Below are 20967 nucleotides of genomic sequence, written 5' to 3'. Positions count from 1 at the left end.
AGAGCAGGAACCAAAAAGTTTCTTTATATGGTTTAAGTGATTTAAGGAAGTTTCCTACTTCATGTAACTGGGGTGAAATTATATTAGGTGTTGCACAGGGTTCGATCATGGGTCATCCTCTGTTCTTGATATATGTGAATGACCTTCCTTTTAACTGAAACAAGAAGCTGAACTGACACTGCTTGCTGATGGTACAAGAATCATTATTAATCCAGTAAAAGAAACTCCGATAGAAAATGGCACAAATAATGTCATTGGAAAAGTTATTGATTGGTTCTCTGCGAAAGGGCTTGCTCTCAACTTTGAAAAAACATAGTACATTCAATTTGCTACTGCAAGGAGTACAGTTCCTTCAATAAATATAACACATCAACAGAAGTCAGTAACCAGGGTAGAACATACTGTTTTTGGGTGTACATTTAGATGAGAAACTTAATTGGGAAGTTCACATTTTGGATCTTCTAAAGAGACTATTTTAGCAACTTTTGCAATCAAAATAATTGCTTCTTTTGAGAATATAGAAATCAGCAAGCTAACATACTTTGCATACTTTCACTCGCTGATGTCATACGGAATAATAGTTTGGGGTACTTCAACATTTAGGCAAAAAATATTCACTGCTCGAAAGAAAATGGTTAGAATAACGTGTGGGGCTCACATTGGCACATCTTGTAGGCATCTCGTTAAAACGTTAGTAATTCTTACAACAGCCTTACAGTACATTTACTAAATAATGAAATTTGTTCTCAACAACATGGGGCAGTTTAAAAACGGTAGTGACCTTTATTTTTATGATACCAGAAGAAAGAAAGACTTACATTATCATCTACGTAACCTATCTTTGGCACAGAAAGTGGTAAAATATACTGCTGTAAAACTTTCCGATAAACTACATGAAATAAAATGTCTGACACACAGCAGTAACAATTTCAAAATTAAATTAAAATCATATCTCCTTGACAACTCCTTCTCTACCAAAGATGAATTCTTGAACAGGTATAAATAAATCTATAGGTAAAATACAAGCATTTTGTGCTATTTAAGAGAATAACAAAATATTAAAAAAAGCATTCATTCATGTGTGCATTTCTTATGCACTCGACACGTTCCACATCACAACGGCTACCGTGAGATTGATCAGAGGAAGACTTAACTAACTAAGTAACTAAGCGGTAAATGCGTAAGAATATGAACACATTTCACCACATTGTGTTATGCGTACATTTCGGAGACGATGAATGTTTGCATCAGTGTGGCAATGCACCGAGTGGCCTACTTAGTGTGCCGACCTGAGCCCAGTCGCAAGACAAAAATGGCTCTGACCACTATGGGACTCAACTGCTGTGGCCATCAGTCCCCTAGAACTTAGAACTACTTAAACCTAACTAACCTAAGGGCGTCACACACACCCATGCCCGAGGCAGGATTCGAACCTGCGACCGTAGCAGTCGCACGGTTCCGGACTGCGCGCCTAGAACCGCGAGACCACCGCGGCCGGCAGTCGCAAGACAGGAAGGGGTGTGTGGGTACGTGGGTGCTTTTGAAGACCATATTAACACGATTTTATTGAGTATTTCGAAAACCGCGGCTTCTAGCGAAACGTGCCCAGTACGAAATTAAACTGTATTAAATTTCCTACAAAAAAGGCCATTTCGTTTTTTTCTCTAGGGCCAATGGTTTCCGCGCAGACAGCGAGAGAATACTGAGAATCATGTATGCCGCTCATGCACTGTAGCTTAGGTTGTCTTTGTAGGACCTTGTGTGGTAGTTTCCAGAATTAATGGACCACAAGTGTCCTGCATTAACTGATTTGTTTCCACTTCCTCTATAACACTGTAGCCGGCCAATGTGGCCGAGCGGTTCTAGGCGCCTCAGTCTGGAACCGCGCGGCCGCTACGGTCGCAGGTTCGAATCCTGCCTCGGGCATGGATGTGTGTGATGTCCTTAGGTTAGTTAGGTTTGAGTAGTTCTAAGTTCTAGGGGACTGATGACCTCAGCTGTTAATTCCCATAGTGCTCAGAGCCATTTGAACCATATACCACTGTAGTACATTGTAAACAATTATTGCTTCCGCTTTGAATAAAGATGTAAGTGGCCACTGTTATATAAACGAGTAAGCCTCTGCCACAGTGTCTGTTGACGTAGAAATGGATATTTTTGGCTAATATTTTCGAACATTAATACTAACCAGTATAACATCGTGTACAGCGCATTTCGTGAAGTGAAAATGCGTTTTCAAAACCGAAAGTACACGAAGTACATTTAATACTAGTGCACAGTGCCATCGGAACGCGAAAGAAGAAGGATCAGTCACAACAAAACACCGCACGCTGTCAGTGGAGGACACCATATAGATGCTCCTGCAAAACCGTATAATGTAAAATCAATTTCTTCATTAAACAAAATGCACAGATGATGGGACAGGGGTGCAGAAACATGTTTGGGTAACAAGAAAAAACAATGTTCTGCATAAAAGTCGGAACCTATATACAATAAAAGATTTACGTTAACTGGAAGTTGCACTAGAGGAGTATTGCGAAACATTCATTCATGTTTTCAGTTTTGGGAGACGGTATAAGAAACGAATTTGTTCTTAGTTATTGGTACACATGATTCCCTATTGCTATTAATATCTTTTTTTCTGTTCTGCTTGTCTGTTAGAGAAGTGGTTGCTGCAGAAGTCCCAGCTGAGGAAGTGATCCTCGTGGATGATACAGATCCAGTGCTGAACGCGCCCATAGTGGCGCAGGACGCAGCTGCCAGCGAAGTCTCCCTCAGTGAGACAGCCGACCAGAGCAAGGGACGGAGACAGCGTGCCGGCCAGCCCTTCAACAGGCCGTGTACGGCCGGCTACAAGAGGTCACGCCGCGGTTGTGTACTGTAAGTATCCTGTTTAGGTTTTTATATTGGTAACGCCACATAGCGCTCTGTATGGAAATCACTGGATGTGCTGTGTGCAGTCTGTGGCTGTGTGGCACTGTTGTAATATTCGCCATTGTAGTGTTGGGCAGTTGGCTGTTCACAGCGCATAGCGTTGCGCAGTTGGAGGTGAGCCGCCAGCAGTGGTGGATGTGGGGAGAGAGATGGCGGAGTTTTGAAATTTGTAAGACTGGATGTCATGGACTGCTATATACATTATTACTTTTGAAGATTTTGTTCCATTTTGTCTAACTGTTGCTGTGTTTGTCTCTGGTGTTGTTCCATTGTGTCTAACTTTTGAAGATTTTGTTCCATTGTGTCTAACGTTTGAAGATTTTGTCCCATTTGTTTCTGATTTTGTTCAAGCGTTGTGTCTAACTATTGTAGCCTTTGTCCCATTTGTTGCATTAACTGTAATAACAGTGCACTGGTGTCTGAAACATGTTCCTCAGTGCTATTCGGCAGTGAATTTGAACCGGAAATATTCGCATGTTGAAAAGCAGAAAATGTGTCTTGATGTATTTGAGAAAATGGTGAGGACGCAGAACCTGAATCTACAGTATTTGCAAGATTGTGACCTGTCATTTCGGAATCCTGAGGCGAGCTGTTGCCGAGCGATCGATCGATAATGCTTCTCTTTTCACTAATTGTTTCACTGCCTACACCATTATTTGCAGCACGCTCCATTTCCCTATGCACAATTACCAAATTACTACTTTGAACATTAGTTAATTCACTAAATGGTGGCGCTAACACACTGCTTTCGTCTTCACTGTCATTTCTCAGTTTACTTTGGAGCCTAGTATTACGCTTTTCACACGCCATTATTGTCACAATATTTCACACGATAACACAGAAAAACACAATTTGAAGAGAAAAAATAAGAGAAGACATTAATATAGCACTGAAAATAATATCTGGTTAATTGCAAGCGGAGCTGCGAAATACTTGGTGCAAATTTACATGCGTGCCACACCTGTTTTACTGTACAACAATGAAATACTGCAACTACAAAGGAGATTCTCTCTACAATTACGCGCTTGCAATAAACAAAATCTACACTAATTACACAAACTACAAGAAAAAAATCAGAAGATTCCAGTGAGGTATCCTCGGCTAAGGGTCGACATATGAAACGTTACCTTAGAAAAGTTATACATGACTGTGCTTAAATTGACACACAATATTTTTTTAGCGCCACGCAATCTGACTTTCAATAATCCCTACAAAAGAATGGCCCTGACTAACATTAACCTTTCACAAATCACTTACCTCACAAAAATCTTCGTTACTCGAACTACTGCAATACAGCGAGCGCCAGTACTACCAGCTAAATAAAAGATTCAAACTACTGAAGGCACTAACTACTGATAGGCATAGTTAGCAAATGAAAGATTTTGATAGAGAACAAACAATGTATTTACCTCAATAGTGTTCAAAAGTCATAATGTATATAGCAGTTCATGACATCCAGTCTTATAAATTTCAAAACTCCGCCATCTCTCTCCCCACATCCACCACTGCTGGCGGCTCACCTCCAACTGCGCAACGCTATGCGCTGTTAATAGCCAACAGCCCAACACTACAATGGCGAATATTACAACAATGCCACCCAGCCACAGACTGCACACAGCACAGCCAGTGATTTTCATATAGAGCGCTACATGGCGTTACCAATATGAAAACCTAAACAGCCTACTTGCAGTACTTTCCCACTAAAACATTCGGCGCTCTTCCTCAGGTCTGTACCCTTAATTCAGTTTGTATTGTATTTATTACTTATTTCTAGAAGTAAGAAAGAACTGCTAAGTAGTACGGCAGAGCTGCTTTCAACAAAAGGTTGTTTGCGATACACCGCAGTGCTGTACTAGGATTGTTGTTGTTGGAGATGGTTTGTCCTTGCTTTCATCCGACCTCTGAACTCAGTTTCCCAGATGGTAAAAAGGTGGACCTGTAGTTCAGCTTGGACTCTGAACAACTTTTGCTAAATAGTAAAGAAATTGTATCTAAAGCGCAACTTGCGTCTTTATCCTAGCGCTACAGCGATATGAAAGCTGTCCATCTAACCGTAGCAAATATCTGTCCCTGGAAAACGACAGTGACAGGGCGGAACACTTGCACATGATTGAGTGTGAATTGAGTTATAGAAGAAGAAAAAAAAAATTGTCGCTATCAGACGCACTTGACAACCAGATACGAAAAGTCTGATCGTTATGTTTCTGTGGAATTTTTTTAAACGGATGCAGGGTCACTAGTGCAAGCCTTGAGTTTTTAAAGGCATTCTCCAATGGATACAAAATGCGCAACTGACGAATCAATGAAAATATGGATGTAGAAAATGAACACAGATCTCAGTCCGGATAGAGCAGGGGTATTCGTCCTTTTAGCTTACCTGGGACACATTGGGAGAAGACGAATATTTTTGGGAAGTACATAATATACCAGGTGATCAGAAAGTCAGTATAAATTTGAAAACTGAATAAATCACGGAATAATGTATATAGAGAGGTACAAATTGACACACAAGCTTGGAAGACATGGAGTTTTATTAGAACAAAACAAAAAGTTCAAAAAATGTCCGACACATGGCGCTTCATCTGATCAGAATAGCAATAATTATAATAATAAAGTAAGACAAAGCAAAGATGATGTTGTAACTCTTCAGGCTTTCCCGGCGAGATCTTGACATGTGGAATAACTGGGTCTGCTGCCGGAAGTTAGTGTCGCTCTCCTACAATATTTCGGCCACGTAACTCGTTACCTTCTTCAGTTGCTACCTGAGACTGCCGTATTGGAGGATCTTGTCCAGAGGGAGCACCGGGGAAGAGACAACACATTACAGGCAGCACCAGGTGGGCGCGGACGACAGAGAGAGCACCCAGCGCTCTCTGGACATAAATACTGGACAAGATCCTCCAATACGGCAGTCTCAGCTAGCACATGAAGAAGGCAACGAGTTACGTGGCCGAAATATTGTGCCAGAGTGACACAAACATCCGGCAGCAGACCAGATTATTCCACATGTCCTGATGATGCTCTTTACAGGAAATGCTCAATATGTCCACCATCGTTCCGCAACAATAGCTGTAGTCGAGGAATAATGTTGTGAACAGCACTGTAAAGCATGTCCGGAGTTATGGCGAGGCATTGGCGTCGGATGTTGTCTTTCAGCATTCCTAGAGATATCGTTCGATCACGATACACTTGCGACTTCAGGTAACCCCAAAGCCAATAATCGCACGGACTGAGGTTTGGGGACCTAGGAGGCCAAGCATGACGAAATTGGCGGCTGAGCACACGATCATCACCAAACGACGCGCGCAAGAGATCTTTCACGCTTCTAGCAATATGGGGTGGAGCGCCATCCTGCATTTTGGTTCTAATAAAACCCCATGTCATTCCAAGCATGTGTGTCAATTTTTACCTCTGTCTATCTCCCCCCATGAACCATGGACCTTGCCGTTGGTGGGGAGGCTTGCGTGCCTCAGCGATACAGATAGCCGTACCGTAGGTGCAACCACAACGGAGGGGTATCTGTTGAGAGGCCAGACAAACGTGTGGTTCCTGATGAGGGGCAGCAGCCTTTTCAGTAGTTGCAGGGGCAACAGTCTGGATGATTGACTGATCTGGCCTTGTAACATTAGCCAAAACGGCCTGCTGTTGTGGTTCTGCGAACGGCTGAAAGCAAGGGGAAACTACAGCCGTAGTTTTTCCCGAGGGCAGGCAGCTTTACTGTATGATTAAATGATGATGGCGTCCTCTTGGGTAAAATATTCCGGAGGTAAAATAGTCCCCCATTCGGATCTCCGGGCGGGGACTACTCAAGAGGATGTCGTTATCAGGAAAAAGAAAACTGGCGTTCTACGGATAGGAGCGTGGAATGTCAGATCGATTAATCGGGCAGGTACGTTAGAAAATTTAAAAAGGGAAATTGATAGGTTAAAGTTAGATATAGTGGGAATTAGTGAAGTTCGGTGGCAGGAGGAACAAGACTTCTGGTCAGGTGAATACAGGGTTATAAACACAAAATCAAATAGGAGTAATGCAAGAGTAGGTTTAATAATGAATAGGAAAATAGGAATGCGGGTAAGCTACTACAAACAGCATAGTGAACGCATTATTGTGGCCAAGATAGATACGAAGTCCACACCGACTACAGTAGTACAAGTTATATGCCAACTAGCTCGGCAGATGACGAAGAAATTGAAGAAATGTATGATCAAATAAAAGAAATTACTCAGATAGTGAAGGTTGACGAAAATTTAATAGTCATGGGTGACTGGAATTCGGTAGTAGGAAAAGGGAGAGAAGGAAACGTATTAGGTGAATATGGACTGGGGCAAAGAAATAAAAGAGGAAGCCGCCTGGTAGAATTTTGCACAGAGCACAACTTAATCATAGCTAACATTTGGTTCAAGAATCATAAAAGAAGGCTGTGTACATGGAAGAAGCCTGGAGATACTGACAGGTTTCAGACAGATTATATAATGGTAAGACAAAGATTTAGGAACCAGGTTTTAAGTTGTAAGACATTTCCAGGGGCAGATGTGGACTCTGACCACAATCTATTGGTTATGAACTGTAGATTAAAACTAAAGAAACTGCAAAAAGGTGGGAATTTAAGGAGATGAGACCTGGATAAACTAAAAGAACCAGATATTGTACAGAGTTTCAGGGAGAGCATAAGGGAGCAATTGACAGGAATGGGGGAAAGAAATACAGTAGAAGAAGAATGGGTAGCTTTGAGGGATGAAGTAGTGAAGGCAGCAGAGGATCAAGTAGGTAAAAAGACGAAGGCTAGTAGAAATCCTTGGGTAACAGAAGAAATATTGAATTTAATTGATGAAAGGAGAAAATATAAAAATGCAGTAAATGAAGCAGGCAAAAAGGAATACAAACGTCTCAAAAATGCTCGAGAGGAAGTGCAAAATGGCTAATCAGGGATGGCTAGAGGACAAATGTAAGGATGTAGAGGCTTATCTCACGAGGGGTAAGATAGATACCGCCTACAGGAAAATTAAAGAGACCTTTGGAGATAAGAGAACCACTTGTATGAACATCAAGAGCTCAGATGGAAAAAACAGTTACAAGTGAAGAAGGGAAGCCAGTCCTGACAAAACTCTACCATCTGGTGAGCAAGATGTATGAGACAGGCGAAATACCCTCAGACTTCAAGAAGTATATAATAATTCCAATCCCAAAGAAAGCAGGTGTCGACAGTTGTGAAAATTAGCGTACTGTCAGTTTAATAAGTCACAGCTGCAAAATACTAACGTGAATTCTTTACAGAGGAATGGAAAAACTGATAGAACCCAACCTCGGGGAAGATCAGTTTGGATTCCGCAAAAATGTTGGAACACGTGAGGTAATACTGACCCTACGACTTACCTTAGAAGCTAGATTAAGGAAGGGCAAACCTACGTTTCTAGCATTTGTAGACTTAGAGAAAGCTTTTGACAATGTTGTCTGGAATATTCTCTTTCAAATTCTAAAGGTGGCAGGGGTAAAATACAGGGAGCGAAAGGCTATTTACAATTTGTACAGAAATCAGATGGCAGTTATAAGAGTCGAGGGACATGAAAGGGAAGCAGTGGTTGGGAAGGGAGTGAGACAGGGGTGTAGTCTGTCCCCGATGTTTTTCAATCTGTATATTGAGTAAGCAGTAAAGGAAACAAAAGAAAAATTCGGAGAAGGTATTAAAATCCATGGAGAAGAAATAAAAACTTTGAGGTTCGCCGATGACATCTTAATTCTGTCAGAGACAGCAAAGGACTTGGAAGAGCAGTTGAACGGAATGGACAGTGTCTTGAAAGGAGGGTATAAGATCAACATCAACAAAAGTAAAACGAAGGTAATGGAATGAGTCGAATTAAATCGTGTGGTGCTGAGGGAATTAGATTACGAAATGAGACACTTAAAGTAGTACGGGAGTTTTGTTATTTGGGGAGCAAAATAACTTATGATGGTCGAAGTAGAGAGGATATAAAAGGTAGACTGGCAATGGCAAGGAAAGCGTTTCTGAAGAAGAGAAATTTGTTAACATCGAGTATAGATTTAAGTGTCAGGAAGTCATTTCTGAAAGTATTTGTATGGAGTGTAGCCATGTATGGAAGTGAAACATGGACAATAAATAGTTTGGACAAGAAGAGAATAGAAGTTTTCGAAATGTGGTGCTACAGAAGAATGCTGAAGATTGGATGGGTAGATCACATAACTAAGGAGGAAGTACTGAACCGGATTGGGGAGAAGTTTGTGGCACAACTTGACCAGAAGAAGGGATCGGTTGGTAGGACATCTTCTGAGGCATCAAGGGATCACCAATTTGGTATTGGAGGGCAGCGTGGAGGGTAAAAATCGTAGAGGGAGACCAAGAGATGACTACACCAAGCAGATTCAGAAGGATGTAGGTTGCAGTAGGTACTGGGAGATGAAGAAGCTTGCACAGGGTAGAGTAGCATGGAGAGCTGCATCAAACCAGTCTCAGGACTGAAGACCAGAACAACAACATCTATATTATTCCCTGGTTTATTAAGTTTTCAAATTTATACTGACTTATTGATCACTTGGTATTTAAGGCTACAGTAATCGCGGGGGGAAAAATGAGAGGGGGAGGGCAAAGGGCGACGGTCGGAAGTATAGAGTTAACCCAATGAAATAATTTGAAATTCATTAATTTAAAATTCTTTATTCTAAAAAAGATAAGATTGAATTAATTTGACATTTTATATATGATATTTCATTAATAAGTCTATATAAAACTATTTACAAATCACAAAATTAATTTGACATTAGACTTCGAATTTGGGAAACTAATGTTTCAATATCATGTTTGATGGAAGTGGTTGCAAATTCTCAGGGTGCTTTGAAGGTGTACATCTAAGATTTTGGCTCCATTTTTACTCTTTGTGTGGTTTAATCTTCAAAATAATTGTTCATAAACTTATGTTTCCGAACAAATAAGATACATGTAAGAAACATTTGTCTCTGGGCAGGTATAATTTGTAAAAGTGCAACAAAAGTAAAGTGTAAGAATGTCACATTGCAACGTTATGCATTCTATCTGAAAATATTCTGACAATGTGTCTATATTGTTTGTAAAAAGTATCGTATAGTGTAACCTCCCCCCAAAATATATATGAAAAATATTCTCATTTAGCGTAACTACCCAACAGTGAAAATATAATACGATGTGACAAACCTATAACCTTTCAATAATTGACAGTCAAGTTAACCTGGTAAATTTTGGACGTCAGCAATGCTGCGTCATGGCCCTGATACATCATTCTGAATAAGCTAAAAAATCTTACCTTAATTAGGTCACCGGATAACACTTATATATCTGCTCCTATAAGAAATTTTCCTGGCGCAGCTAAGTGCAATGCTGGCCGATAGACTTGTCTTATAAAAAAGGAAAGAACTGACTTTTCTTTTCAATAATCGGGACTGCCAAGGATTGTAGAAATTAGTGAATTCTTTAAATTGAGATAAATGTCAAAACTTACTTTTTATGAGAAAGATTATTATTAACAGATTATTTTTTTAAAAAAAACATTTGCATGGGACTTGATGTAACAATACCACATAAGCGCGAGGTTGCTTTTACCTTATCCTACAACGCTCAGGCTCTGCCATCGCTGCACACGACCGGCCCAGCCAACACGATACACCAGACACGACTGCTCGCTAGCAACAACTTATTCCTACTGCTACACAGTTTCTACTGCAGTCAATACTACTCTTTGGTCTCAGATTCTTTTCTAGCTTACATATCGCAGGCAGCGTGTGAGCAATACATCGAAATTACATCAGCTCGAGTGCGCTAGCAACAAATTCTTTAATTATGGACCTCTTACATTATATATATATTATTTTTTCGAAAATCCGACATCAGTTTTCAAAGTGTTGCGTCAAGTCGAAAAGTATGGCTGTGCACTTCACCCCGCCTTTAGATTTGTGTTGCAGTTTATTATAACTTTATATAAACGGAATGTTATGAATTTTTTTCTCCTGATCATGTGATGAGTGCTCACGTCTTGGTCCGCACTGGTATTTGCTTTGGGCTCCATGTGGGCCACAGGTTGCAGATTAGAGCACTGGACGAGCAAGATGTCTCAGTAACTGCTACTGCTTTGAGATGGTAGCCTCGGTGTATTGTGAATGCTTTGTTGTTTACGGCACTGCATGTCTCCACGAAGAATAACAATGATTCGCAATTCGCTGCGCCTCGCCGCAGTGCTCGGGACTGTGAGCTGCATAGACCACCACAAGAATTGCTGGTACAACTTGCACCAAGTAACTTGGCACCGGCACCAAAACACGTTCTCGTCCTGACCGTTGGACTAGTCGATCCAATTTTTCTGAAGGGACGGCCGCTTCAGTTGACTGTCGCCTGCCGGCCTGCACACTTTGAGCGTTCTTATTGCTATCTCTTTAGCAAACAAAGCAGCATCGCACCACAACCTTCACGCACCGTAGGGGCAGGGCCTGCTCTTCATAATAAGGCATGTGTAATCATTTACAATTACATTAATTTTTTGTCTGAAGAGGCAAAAGAGGAAGCAAAGAATCTCATTAACAGCTGCACTTGAGGAACAGAAACCGCCATCTATTCCAAGTAGCACAATAAAGAGAATAAAAAGAAGACGAAAAACACAGCAACAAGAAAGGAAAAACATAGCTACAAGTACTTTCAATGGCTTCACTATTTCCAATAGGCGTGGAAGCAGAAGAAAATTTAATTTTTGGATAGTTCTCCTGAACAAGATCTTTGGGGACTGAAACATGATATCCACATGATACATGTTCTTCATTTCACGTTGTCAGTATTGCAGTTAGTGAATTTTTCCAAAACAATACATTTTCATTCCGGTTTTGTATTATCACATTTCCTTCTGTTACTCACAGTGTGGTCATACTTGTTTTTCTCATGTTTATTTCTTTTTCGGTATCCTAGAAAGAAATTACTGACTTTGTATGTCAATAATTGTAGAATTACTGATTATACTGACAAAGCTCGTTAGTCCAATAATTTCCAGACTTGCTAGTCGTAGCTTACAAGCTATGTAGGATCTGTACGAGGACTGTCCGTTTATGAAGGTGGGATTTCCGCAAAACTGAAACCACAGTAGAAATAACATTTACCGTATTTGCAACAGTTAGCTACACCTTCCATCCACTTCCCCACATAGCCATCGCTCCGACTAAGACATTTGTCGTAACGTAGTACCAACTTTTCAATACCTTCATCATAGAAGGCTGTGCTTTCCACCAATTCTCTACCCTGGTCTGCAGCTCGTTGTCTGTGCCACAATGTTGTCTTTATAGCCAGCGGTTTATGTGAGCAGAGATGAAACTCAGAAGTGGCTAAGTGTGGGCTGCATGGTGGGTGATCAAAAACTTCCCTTCAAAAACTTTGTGGGAATGTCTTCATTGCCCTGCAGTGAGCCACCGAGAATTGTCGTGAAGAAGGAAATGCAGTTACGTTATACGGGCTGCATCAAATTAGGCGAATTCTCTCAGACTGCACTCATACTTGGTAGGATACACTATTTTCAACTCATTTTTAAGTGCTCACTGTGGGCTTAGAACTGAAAAGAATGACTTGACGTGATCGATGGACTTCTTAGATGTTACCCAACACAGATCTACAAAACGTCACCTGATTTTCACTGTGGTTTCCACTTCGCGACCGATCTGACCTTAATAAACGAAAAGCTCTCGATTTCGTGCATAGGCTTCAGGTGTCGAAGTGCACATTCCCTACCGCATGGTAGTCGTTTCGAAGGGAGCCTCCACCACTACTGTTGCTCCTCCATGAGCAAGTATGGGCACACATTACTTGATTTTGGCAGATAGTATTGTCTGATTTGGGAGATGGTAGTTGTGTGCATTTCTTAAGCCTCCTCATCCTATTGTACACAAGAACTTGCAGTCTCACGTAACACTTGTCTCTATTGTAATTTTGGCAAAGCAGCTGAGCAGTCCACTGAATTTTCAATAGATGCGCTTACCAATGTTAACATTTCAATGCGTGATAACCGATATTTCTGTATTACCTTATTGTCATCTCTCTTTCAGGACTGTATCCACACAGTAGCATATTTTAATTAGCATGCAGTAATTAGTCTTGCATCCAGCTCAGTTAATTAATTGAACACTTTAGGCATTAACTAATTCCATAACAACTGAACGTCCTAAAATTACAGTGAGAGTGTATATTTTATTAAATCGGACTTAACTTTGAAGTCCTAAACATGGGCTGCGTCTTCACAGTCTGTGCAGAGGGACAGTACTAAAGAACCAACCTGCTTTCGTCATTCCCTCTCGAATATTAATATTTATTTCCTTTTGCTTTCAGGAACTGGACAGAATCTGTGGACAAACTTGGTGAAGAAGTGTAAGAGTTGCGGTAATATTTTTGCTGCGATCAAACATACTGACAAGTCGTCGTGCTATTTAAATGGTGTAACGTCTTGGCAAACTAATACTTTGTGTAGGATCAGAATATGAACACATACTGTACCTAGTACTGTTCATAGCTGCGTCATCCATGCTCAAAGCTTCTGCTTATGAGTAATCGTGCTGAGCATGCAAAGCATGTTAGCAAACAAAGTGTATGTTTTGTCGCTGACGAACCTTCATCAGTGTTCTAGTAGCAGTAACAAAAGAAACTCTTTCCGGATTTTCGTTTACTCTTGTAGCTGGCAGGATAGTTCCAAGTAACTTCCCTCCAGTCTGGGAATGTGCATTAATTGTTTACATTTTGTTATGACATGTGTTTCCCTTGTAATCTCTCTGGAGCAACTGTTTTTCCTAAACAAACATTAAAGTCTCAAATAAAATGTTAGAAATTGTTATGCATTAGATCATGTTATTTCATCACATTCTACCCGTTTACAACTGCAGTGAGCAGCAGAAGTTCTTAAGTGCTGCTTTTTCTTACGTATTCTTGGCGTCCGTTACCATGAGCTAATGTTAAGATCTAAAACCTGAGTGAAATTAATGTTGTTTGAGTGCTAGAACCTACACCAACGTAACTACAGATTTACTAATATCTAACAATATATGAACAAAAGTTTCTGAGGTTGTTGAGAATATCGACGAAACGATTTATAGTGCTAACTGCGGGAGAAATTAACATTATCATGTGACTAGATATTATCAGTAGGATAGCAGGGTGAGTTCAAGCTAAGATAACGACCATATCTCGGTGTCACTTCCAATCTCAGGTTACACACTTGGGCGACATATGTTCAAGGTCAACCCCATTAATCTCCTTCCCCTCCTCCAGGGAATCGCGGCACTTCTATGTGCTACATACACTACTGGCCATTAAAATTGCTACACCAAGAAGAAATGCAGATGATCAACGGGTATCCATTGGACAAATATATTGTACTAGAACTGACATGTGATTACATTTTCACGCAATTTGGGTGCATAGATTCTGAGAAATCAGTACCAAGAACTACCACCTCTGGCCGTAATAATGGCTTTGATACGCCTGGGCATTGAGTCAAACAGAGCTTGGACGGCGTGTACAAATACAGCTGCCCATGCAGCTTCAACCCTATACCAGAGTTCATCAAGAGTAGTGACTTGCGTATTGTGACGTTCCAGTTGCTCGGCCACCATTGCCCAAACGTTCTAAATGGGTGAGAGATCTGGAGAATGTGCTGGCCAGGGCAGCAGTCGAACATTTTCTGTATCCAGAAAGGCCCATACAGGACCCGAAACATGCTGTCGCGCATCATGTGTAACCAATGGCACCCCATACCACCACGCCGGGTGATACGCTAGTATGGGGATGACGAATACACGCTTCCAATGTGCGTTCACCGCGATGTCGCCAAACACGGATGAGGTCATCATGATGCTGTAAACAGAACCTGGATTCAGCCGAAAAAATGACATTTAGCCATTCGTGCACCCGGTTCGTCGTTGAGTACACCATCGCAGGCGCTCCTGTCTGTGATGCGGCGACAACGGTAACCGCAGCCATGGTCTCCGAGCTGATAGTCCATGCTGCTGCAAACGTCGTCGAACTGTTCGTGCAGGTGGTTGTTGTCTTGCAAACGTCGCCATCTGTTGACTCAGAGATCAAGACGTGAATGCACGATCCGTTACAGCCATGCGGATAAGATGACTGTCATCTCGACTGCTAGTGATATGAGGCCTTTGGGATCCATCACGGCATTCCGTATTATCCTCCTGAACCCATCGATTCCGTATTCTGCTAACAGTCATTGGTTCTCGACCAACGCAAGCAGCAATGTCGCGATACGATTAGCCACAATCGCAATAGGCTACATCCGACCTTTATCAAAGTCGGAAACGTGATGGTAGGCATTTCTCCTCCTTACACGAGGCATCACAACGTTTCACCAGGCAACGCCGGTCAACTGCTGTTTGTGTATGAAAAATCGGTTGGAAACATTCCTTAAGTCAGCACATTGTAGCTGTCGCCACCGGCGTCAACCTTGTGTGCTCTGAAAAGCTGATCATTTACATATCACAGAATCTTCTTCCTGTAGGTTAAATTTCGCGTCTGTAGCACGTCATCTTCGTGGTGTAGCAATTTTATTGACCAGTAGTGTAGAAAGTAAATCAGAGGAATTCATACGCGTCTTAATTACGCAATTGTGTGATATTATATTCATGTAGGTTGAAATGAGGTTTGTAATGTTTTCTGTTACATAGTTTCTGTTACTTTTCAAGACTTCAGAACTACACACTACCCCCATCTGAAAGACATACACGTAGATCATCTTAAATAGGAAAATTCTTAGAAATCCTTGGTAGGATAGCGGGTGTGACAAGTGAATATTCTTCCTTGCACAAAATCTTTATTAATTTCTACATACACATACACATTCACATAACCCTTTATTTATGTTTATCTGGTATATTTTTAATAACACCCAACCCAATTTTAACTTAGTATTTAAATCTACATTGGAATCTTCTTTCTCCATAAGTAATTCGACAAGTACAAAGAAAGTATATTCTTGAATTCCAATATGTTTTTAATTCTTTTCCTGTGTGATATCTATTTTATGTCTGTAACAGTTAGTTCTGTTCCTTCCTGCCAATATTCTAGCCGAGAGTATTCAGAGAGTTTAATTTTACCTTTTATTTCCAGCGTAAAGCCGTTGTTATAACACTCCATGTGTTCCTGGGTGTATACAACCAACGCTTCTGCTGCTCGTCCTTGTGAAATTTCCGTATAGAACTAGCATTAAATGTTATTATTTTGTTGCTTTTAAGCTGTGCCAGTAGTTGTTCCGTTGGTAGGTGCACAGCATCCAGTCCAGAACATTTAGATACAATGTAACAATCCTTTTTAAGGAGATCCATGTGCAGCTGTGTTTTATAAACAGATTTTTCATGTGTCTTGTAAAGTCTTAACGTACTCCGATCCATCAGTTTTGGCCAAGACTCCTACATACGATCACTTACCACTACCATTAACAGTAAATGCGAATCTTTTGTAGTTGCCAATTGCAGCCAAATTTTGCAACACACCGTGTGTTTTGGTGGTTTTTGCACTGTGTGGCGGCGAGCTGTCTCTGGTACTCTCCAAACAGTGTTGGCTTCAGTTCTGAGTCGCTCTCCGTAACGTTCCTGGCGGGAGAAACAGTACGGTAGCAGAGCTCGCGTGTTTGCTTCAAACTGAGACAAGCTCAAGAAGCCGCACCATTTACACGTATCCATGCAACGGTTGGATCGTGACGTCGTCAGACTGCTGCCTGCACGGCCCCACTCGGGAACGACGGAGCACGGAGATCTGTCGCATGTGATAACTGCTGCAATGGGCCGCTTGCCTCATCCCGCCGCACACGAGCGATTTGCCAAGCAATATCAACCAGTATTACGAGTGCCGCTGGGTCAAGAAGCTCTGCTATTAACAATGAACTGCTATGTGCATCACCACTCGCAGTTCACCTCCGTATCCCCGGGGATACATACAAAAGGTAAATTTTAAAAAAATTGGGTATTATGATTTATTTAACTTGTTTTGAGGTGCTTTCCTTGAGAAACGTAGGTTACTTTACAAAACATATTACATTCTTCACTGATGCTGAGTGGGCTGTGCCAATACGATTAGCTTTTCGTTTATTAGTCGTCTGTTTCTTTTTCGTTCATTAGTCTTACGGTATTTACACAATTTATTTTGTAATCTCGGTGTGTTTATAGTGTTACGGCGTAAATTCAAGGGCCGGCGCGCCAGTCGGGAACGATAGAGAAGAGATGGCTGTGAGAAGGCGTCAGCCAATCGCACGCTGACAGACCCCTCTCCAGGACGACAACGCGACATCAGCGACCTCTGTGTGAAGAGGATATAAGCGCCACGACCGACTGGCGACGCCCCAGTTGAATAGCAGCTTCAACACTAGCAGCTTGGACAGAAGCGTCAACGCTCGTTACTTCGCTTGTACACTCTATGCAGGACAGACTTGGAATTGTTTAATATTGAAGAAGCTTGCTTATTTTGTATGTCGTCCTTTGCTTGCGACACATCTGTGTAATTGTCAAAGTATTGTCGTTTACTTTTTGTAATAAAATTCATTAATACGACTTGTTTGATTTGATTATCTAGTGAACCGAGTACGGAGGATTCCTAGGCACTCCGCACTTGACGACGAGGCTGGACTTAATACATAGAACTGTAGATCTTACAATTAAATGTTTCCCTGAGACATTTAAGCCTCTTTATTATTTACAATAATGATCGAAACAGACGAAATGAATTAAAATTTGTACTGAAGCCGGGACTCGAACCCAGGTCTTCTTGCTTGCAAGGCAGAAATGCTATGCATTACAACATTTTATTTTCTTTTTTTTTATCTCATGTTGATCTGTCTTGCTCGTTGAATTTGTTCGTGGATGACGTCTGATGACACCGGTTCAGGTTGTTCGTTGATCCGTTCACTCAGTTCTTTTATTACAGAGGGTACCTAAACTCTCTGCCCAAACACACTGAACTACCGTGGTGGCTATCCGTAGTACGACGGTCAACATCGCTGATGTTTCGTTCATTATCGTAGATGATCAAAAGAGACTTAAATGTCTCAGGGAAACATTTAATTATAAGCTCTATAAGATTACCAATGGTGCAAGGATGACGTCCACTGCTGGTGTGCTTGCCAGTATCGGACAACCTTGGCAGAAGTGACAATATTTAATGGAAACCTGAATTGAAGTTTGTGTTGGGGAGAGTACTCAGCTTAAGTAGTTCGTGCAGCAATGTTGACCATTGCACTGCGGTGGTGTAATGGTTAGCATTTGTGCCTTGCAAGCTAGCACAAATTTTAATTCACTTCATCTGCTTCGATCATTATCGTACATAGAACTGTTTCCAATAGCAGCACTATTGATTATTGTACCTCTTGTTGTAAACTATATGAGGGAGAGTTAGATTATTCGAAATTGTAAGACAGTATACCTATACAACAGACTTGCCCTGAACATTTAAATTAAAGTGTCTACTTAGTGTCATAGTCCGTCATTCTGTGTAGAGGTTAAAAACTGTAATATCTTGTCTTACTGTTTCATAAGTAACTCGAAATCATCTGATGGAGCCCAGTATATCGTGACTGTTGTTATAAACCTCCCATCAGTTCTACTACGTCTACAGCACGAGCCTCCAAATGCTAATTAGTGCAGAATCGGAGGATGTATTTTGTATTAGTTCTTAATACAAGTTGTGTGAAAAAGAATGATCTGATTTCCAATTATTCATAAAAACATACTAAAACGAAGGATAAATTGCAGAAACGTTCACAAAACTTAAAAGTTTTATCTATGCTATCACAAATGCTCCATGTATCGACGACTAGCAGGACGAACAACATCTAGACGAGTCAGACTCGACATAAACTTTTCACAATGTACCTGCTTTTACGGGAGTTAGGGCGGCTGTTACTCTGTTCTTCACTTCTTCTATGTCACAAGGTAAAGGGGAGCTGGACATACTTTTCTTCACATATCCCCACCAGAAAGAAGTGCGTGGTGTTATCTCGGAGGCAGGGTCAATGTAGTCCTCCTGGAGTTGTGGAAAAATCCAGTTGTGCAGCTTTTGAAGATAGCTCGACGCTGGATACGGCGCACGAGACACCGACACACAGTCCTGCATTCTTAGACTTTAAGATCGCCATACATATAGAGAATTTGTAACAGCATAGCTAAAACTTTAAGATTTTTGAGTATTTTGCAGTTCATCGCCTGTTTCTAGTATGCTTTTGTGAACAAATATGGAGTTTTGAAGACAGTTCATTTTTCTTGAAATACTCTACATAAACGGCAACTCCGGCCACCACTTCTCTGAGTAGTTCGCTGTCCTTGAATAACTATAAATTCTTACGTGAAGTTCAGACTCTACTTGCGCGAAGCCAAAGGATACCAAAGTGCACAATCACACTTGATAACTAGAGAAACTAGTCGCAGCCATATTACCACACACTGTTGCTAAGCCGTTAGGCAGCCATATTGCGCACGAATTGCTGGCCATCCATCAGATTGCCTGGGACTTTCATGCTGTCAGCGATCGATAGCTACGTTTTGATTACACACGTGCGATCTACGAAGCGATGGGTCGCCCATGCGATGCACCGCTCCGATGCGTCGCCCGTTTGTGGGGCTTCTAAGGTCTCGTAGACGGCGATGTGTTATTTTGTAATGATGTATGCTCGCAGTTCGCTTTTCTTGTAGATATACGGAACCTCATCGTTAGTGACTTCAGTTAGATGTAGAACGCCTATAGAAACTCGCCGAACGGAACAAGAGATGATGATGGGTGAAGCCTTGCAGAAGTAATGCACACTTATTGCACAATCAACAACTTCTCAACTTGCGACTATATAGATAGGGTGTTACAAAAAGGTACGGCCAAACTTTAAGGAAACATTCCTCACACACAAAGAAAGAAAATATGTTATGTGGACATGTGTCCGGAAACGCTTACTTTCCATGTTAGAGCTCGTTTTATTACTTCTCTTCAAATCACATTAATCATGGAATGGAAACACACAGAAACAGAACGTACCAGCGTGACTTCAAACACTTTGTTACAGGAAATGTTCAAAATGTCCTCCGTTAGCGAGGATACATGCATCCACCCTCCGTCGCATGGAATCCCTGATGCCCTGATGCAGCTCTGGAGAATGGCGTATTGTATCACAGCCGTCCACAATACGAGCACGGAGAGTCTCTACATTTGGTACCGGGGTTGCGTAGACAAGAGCTTTCAAATGCCCCCATAAATGAAAGTGAAGAGGGTTGACGTCAGGAGAGCGTGGAGGCCAATGAATTGGTCCGCCTCTACCAATCCATCGGTCACCGAATCTGTTGTTGAGAACCGTATGAAAACTTTGACTGAAATGTGCAGGAGCTCCATCGCGCATGAACCACATGTTGTGTCGTACTTGTAAAGGCCCATGTTCTAGCAGCACAGGTAGAGCATCCCGTATCAAATCATGATAACGTGCTCAATTGAGCGTAGGTGGAAGAACGAAACTAAAATGAGTTCTAACATGGAAATTAAGTGTTTCCGGACACATGTCCACATAACATCTTTTCTTTATTTGCGTGTGAGGAATGTTTCCTGAAAGCTTGGCCGTACCTTTTTGTAACACCCTGTATATATATATGTTCATAAATCGTTGTTTTCTGTTATAGTGAATTATTTCTGGAGAGGTCATAACGTTTCACTTTATACTACACTGTTATGTGATTTGAAAACGTGTGCAGAGTTTGCAAGGCACACAAAAGGCACAAAATGTATTACTCTGAAGTAATATTTTATCAGTTTTAATTTAAGTTACGCTTTTACTCTTTTACTGTTGGGCATTATTCTGTAACTAGTTGTACTACCAAACACGAAAGTTTACTACTGTTAAGTGACAGTAGTGCATAGCTTTGTAAATTGTTCTTCTTTATCTTAGTTACCAAAATTAAATAACCTCATCGCTTTCAACGGTTTCCTGTTCTTTCATTGGTGGTATTGTCGGAATCAATAACATTGGTAGGATAGGAGCCTGTTAGGTAAAT

General features: G+C 41.2%; 1 protein-coding gene across 3 annotated transcripts in view; it reads left to right on the top strand.

Moving 5' to 3' along the window:
• LOC126284924 (uncharacterized) overlaps positions 1–17490 on the top strand; it is a 29186-nt gene extending 11696 nt beyond the window's left edge. Inside the window, exons 2-3 of one of the 3 annotated variants that reach the window (XM_049984188.1) lie at positions 2662–2880; positions 17116–17490. In XM_049984188.1, the coding sequence (XP_049840145.1) occupies positions 2662–2880; positions 17116–17128 (232 nt within the window). In that variant the 3' untranslated portion in view covers positions 17129–17490. Of the gene's footprint in view, positions 1–2661; positions 2881–4536; positions 4661–13276; positions 13780–17115 lie in introns of those variants that run through there. The other 2 variants (XM_049984187.1, XR_007551576.1) reach the window with 2 other exon arrangements.
• The last annotated feature ends 3477 nt before the right edge of the window (positions 17491–20967 follow it).

This window comes from Schistocerca gregaria, chromosome 8 (assembly GCF_023897955.1).
Source record: "Schistocerca gregaria isolate iqSchGreg1 chromosome 8, iqSchGreg1.2, whole genome shotgun sequence".
Taxonomy (NCBI): Eukaryota; Metazoa; Arthropoda; class Insecta; order Orthoptera; family Acrididae; genus Schistocerca; species Schistocerca gregaria.
This window is presented reverse-complemented; position numbering and strand designations above follow the sequence as displayed.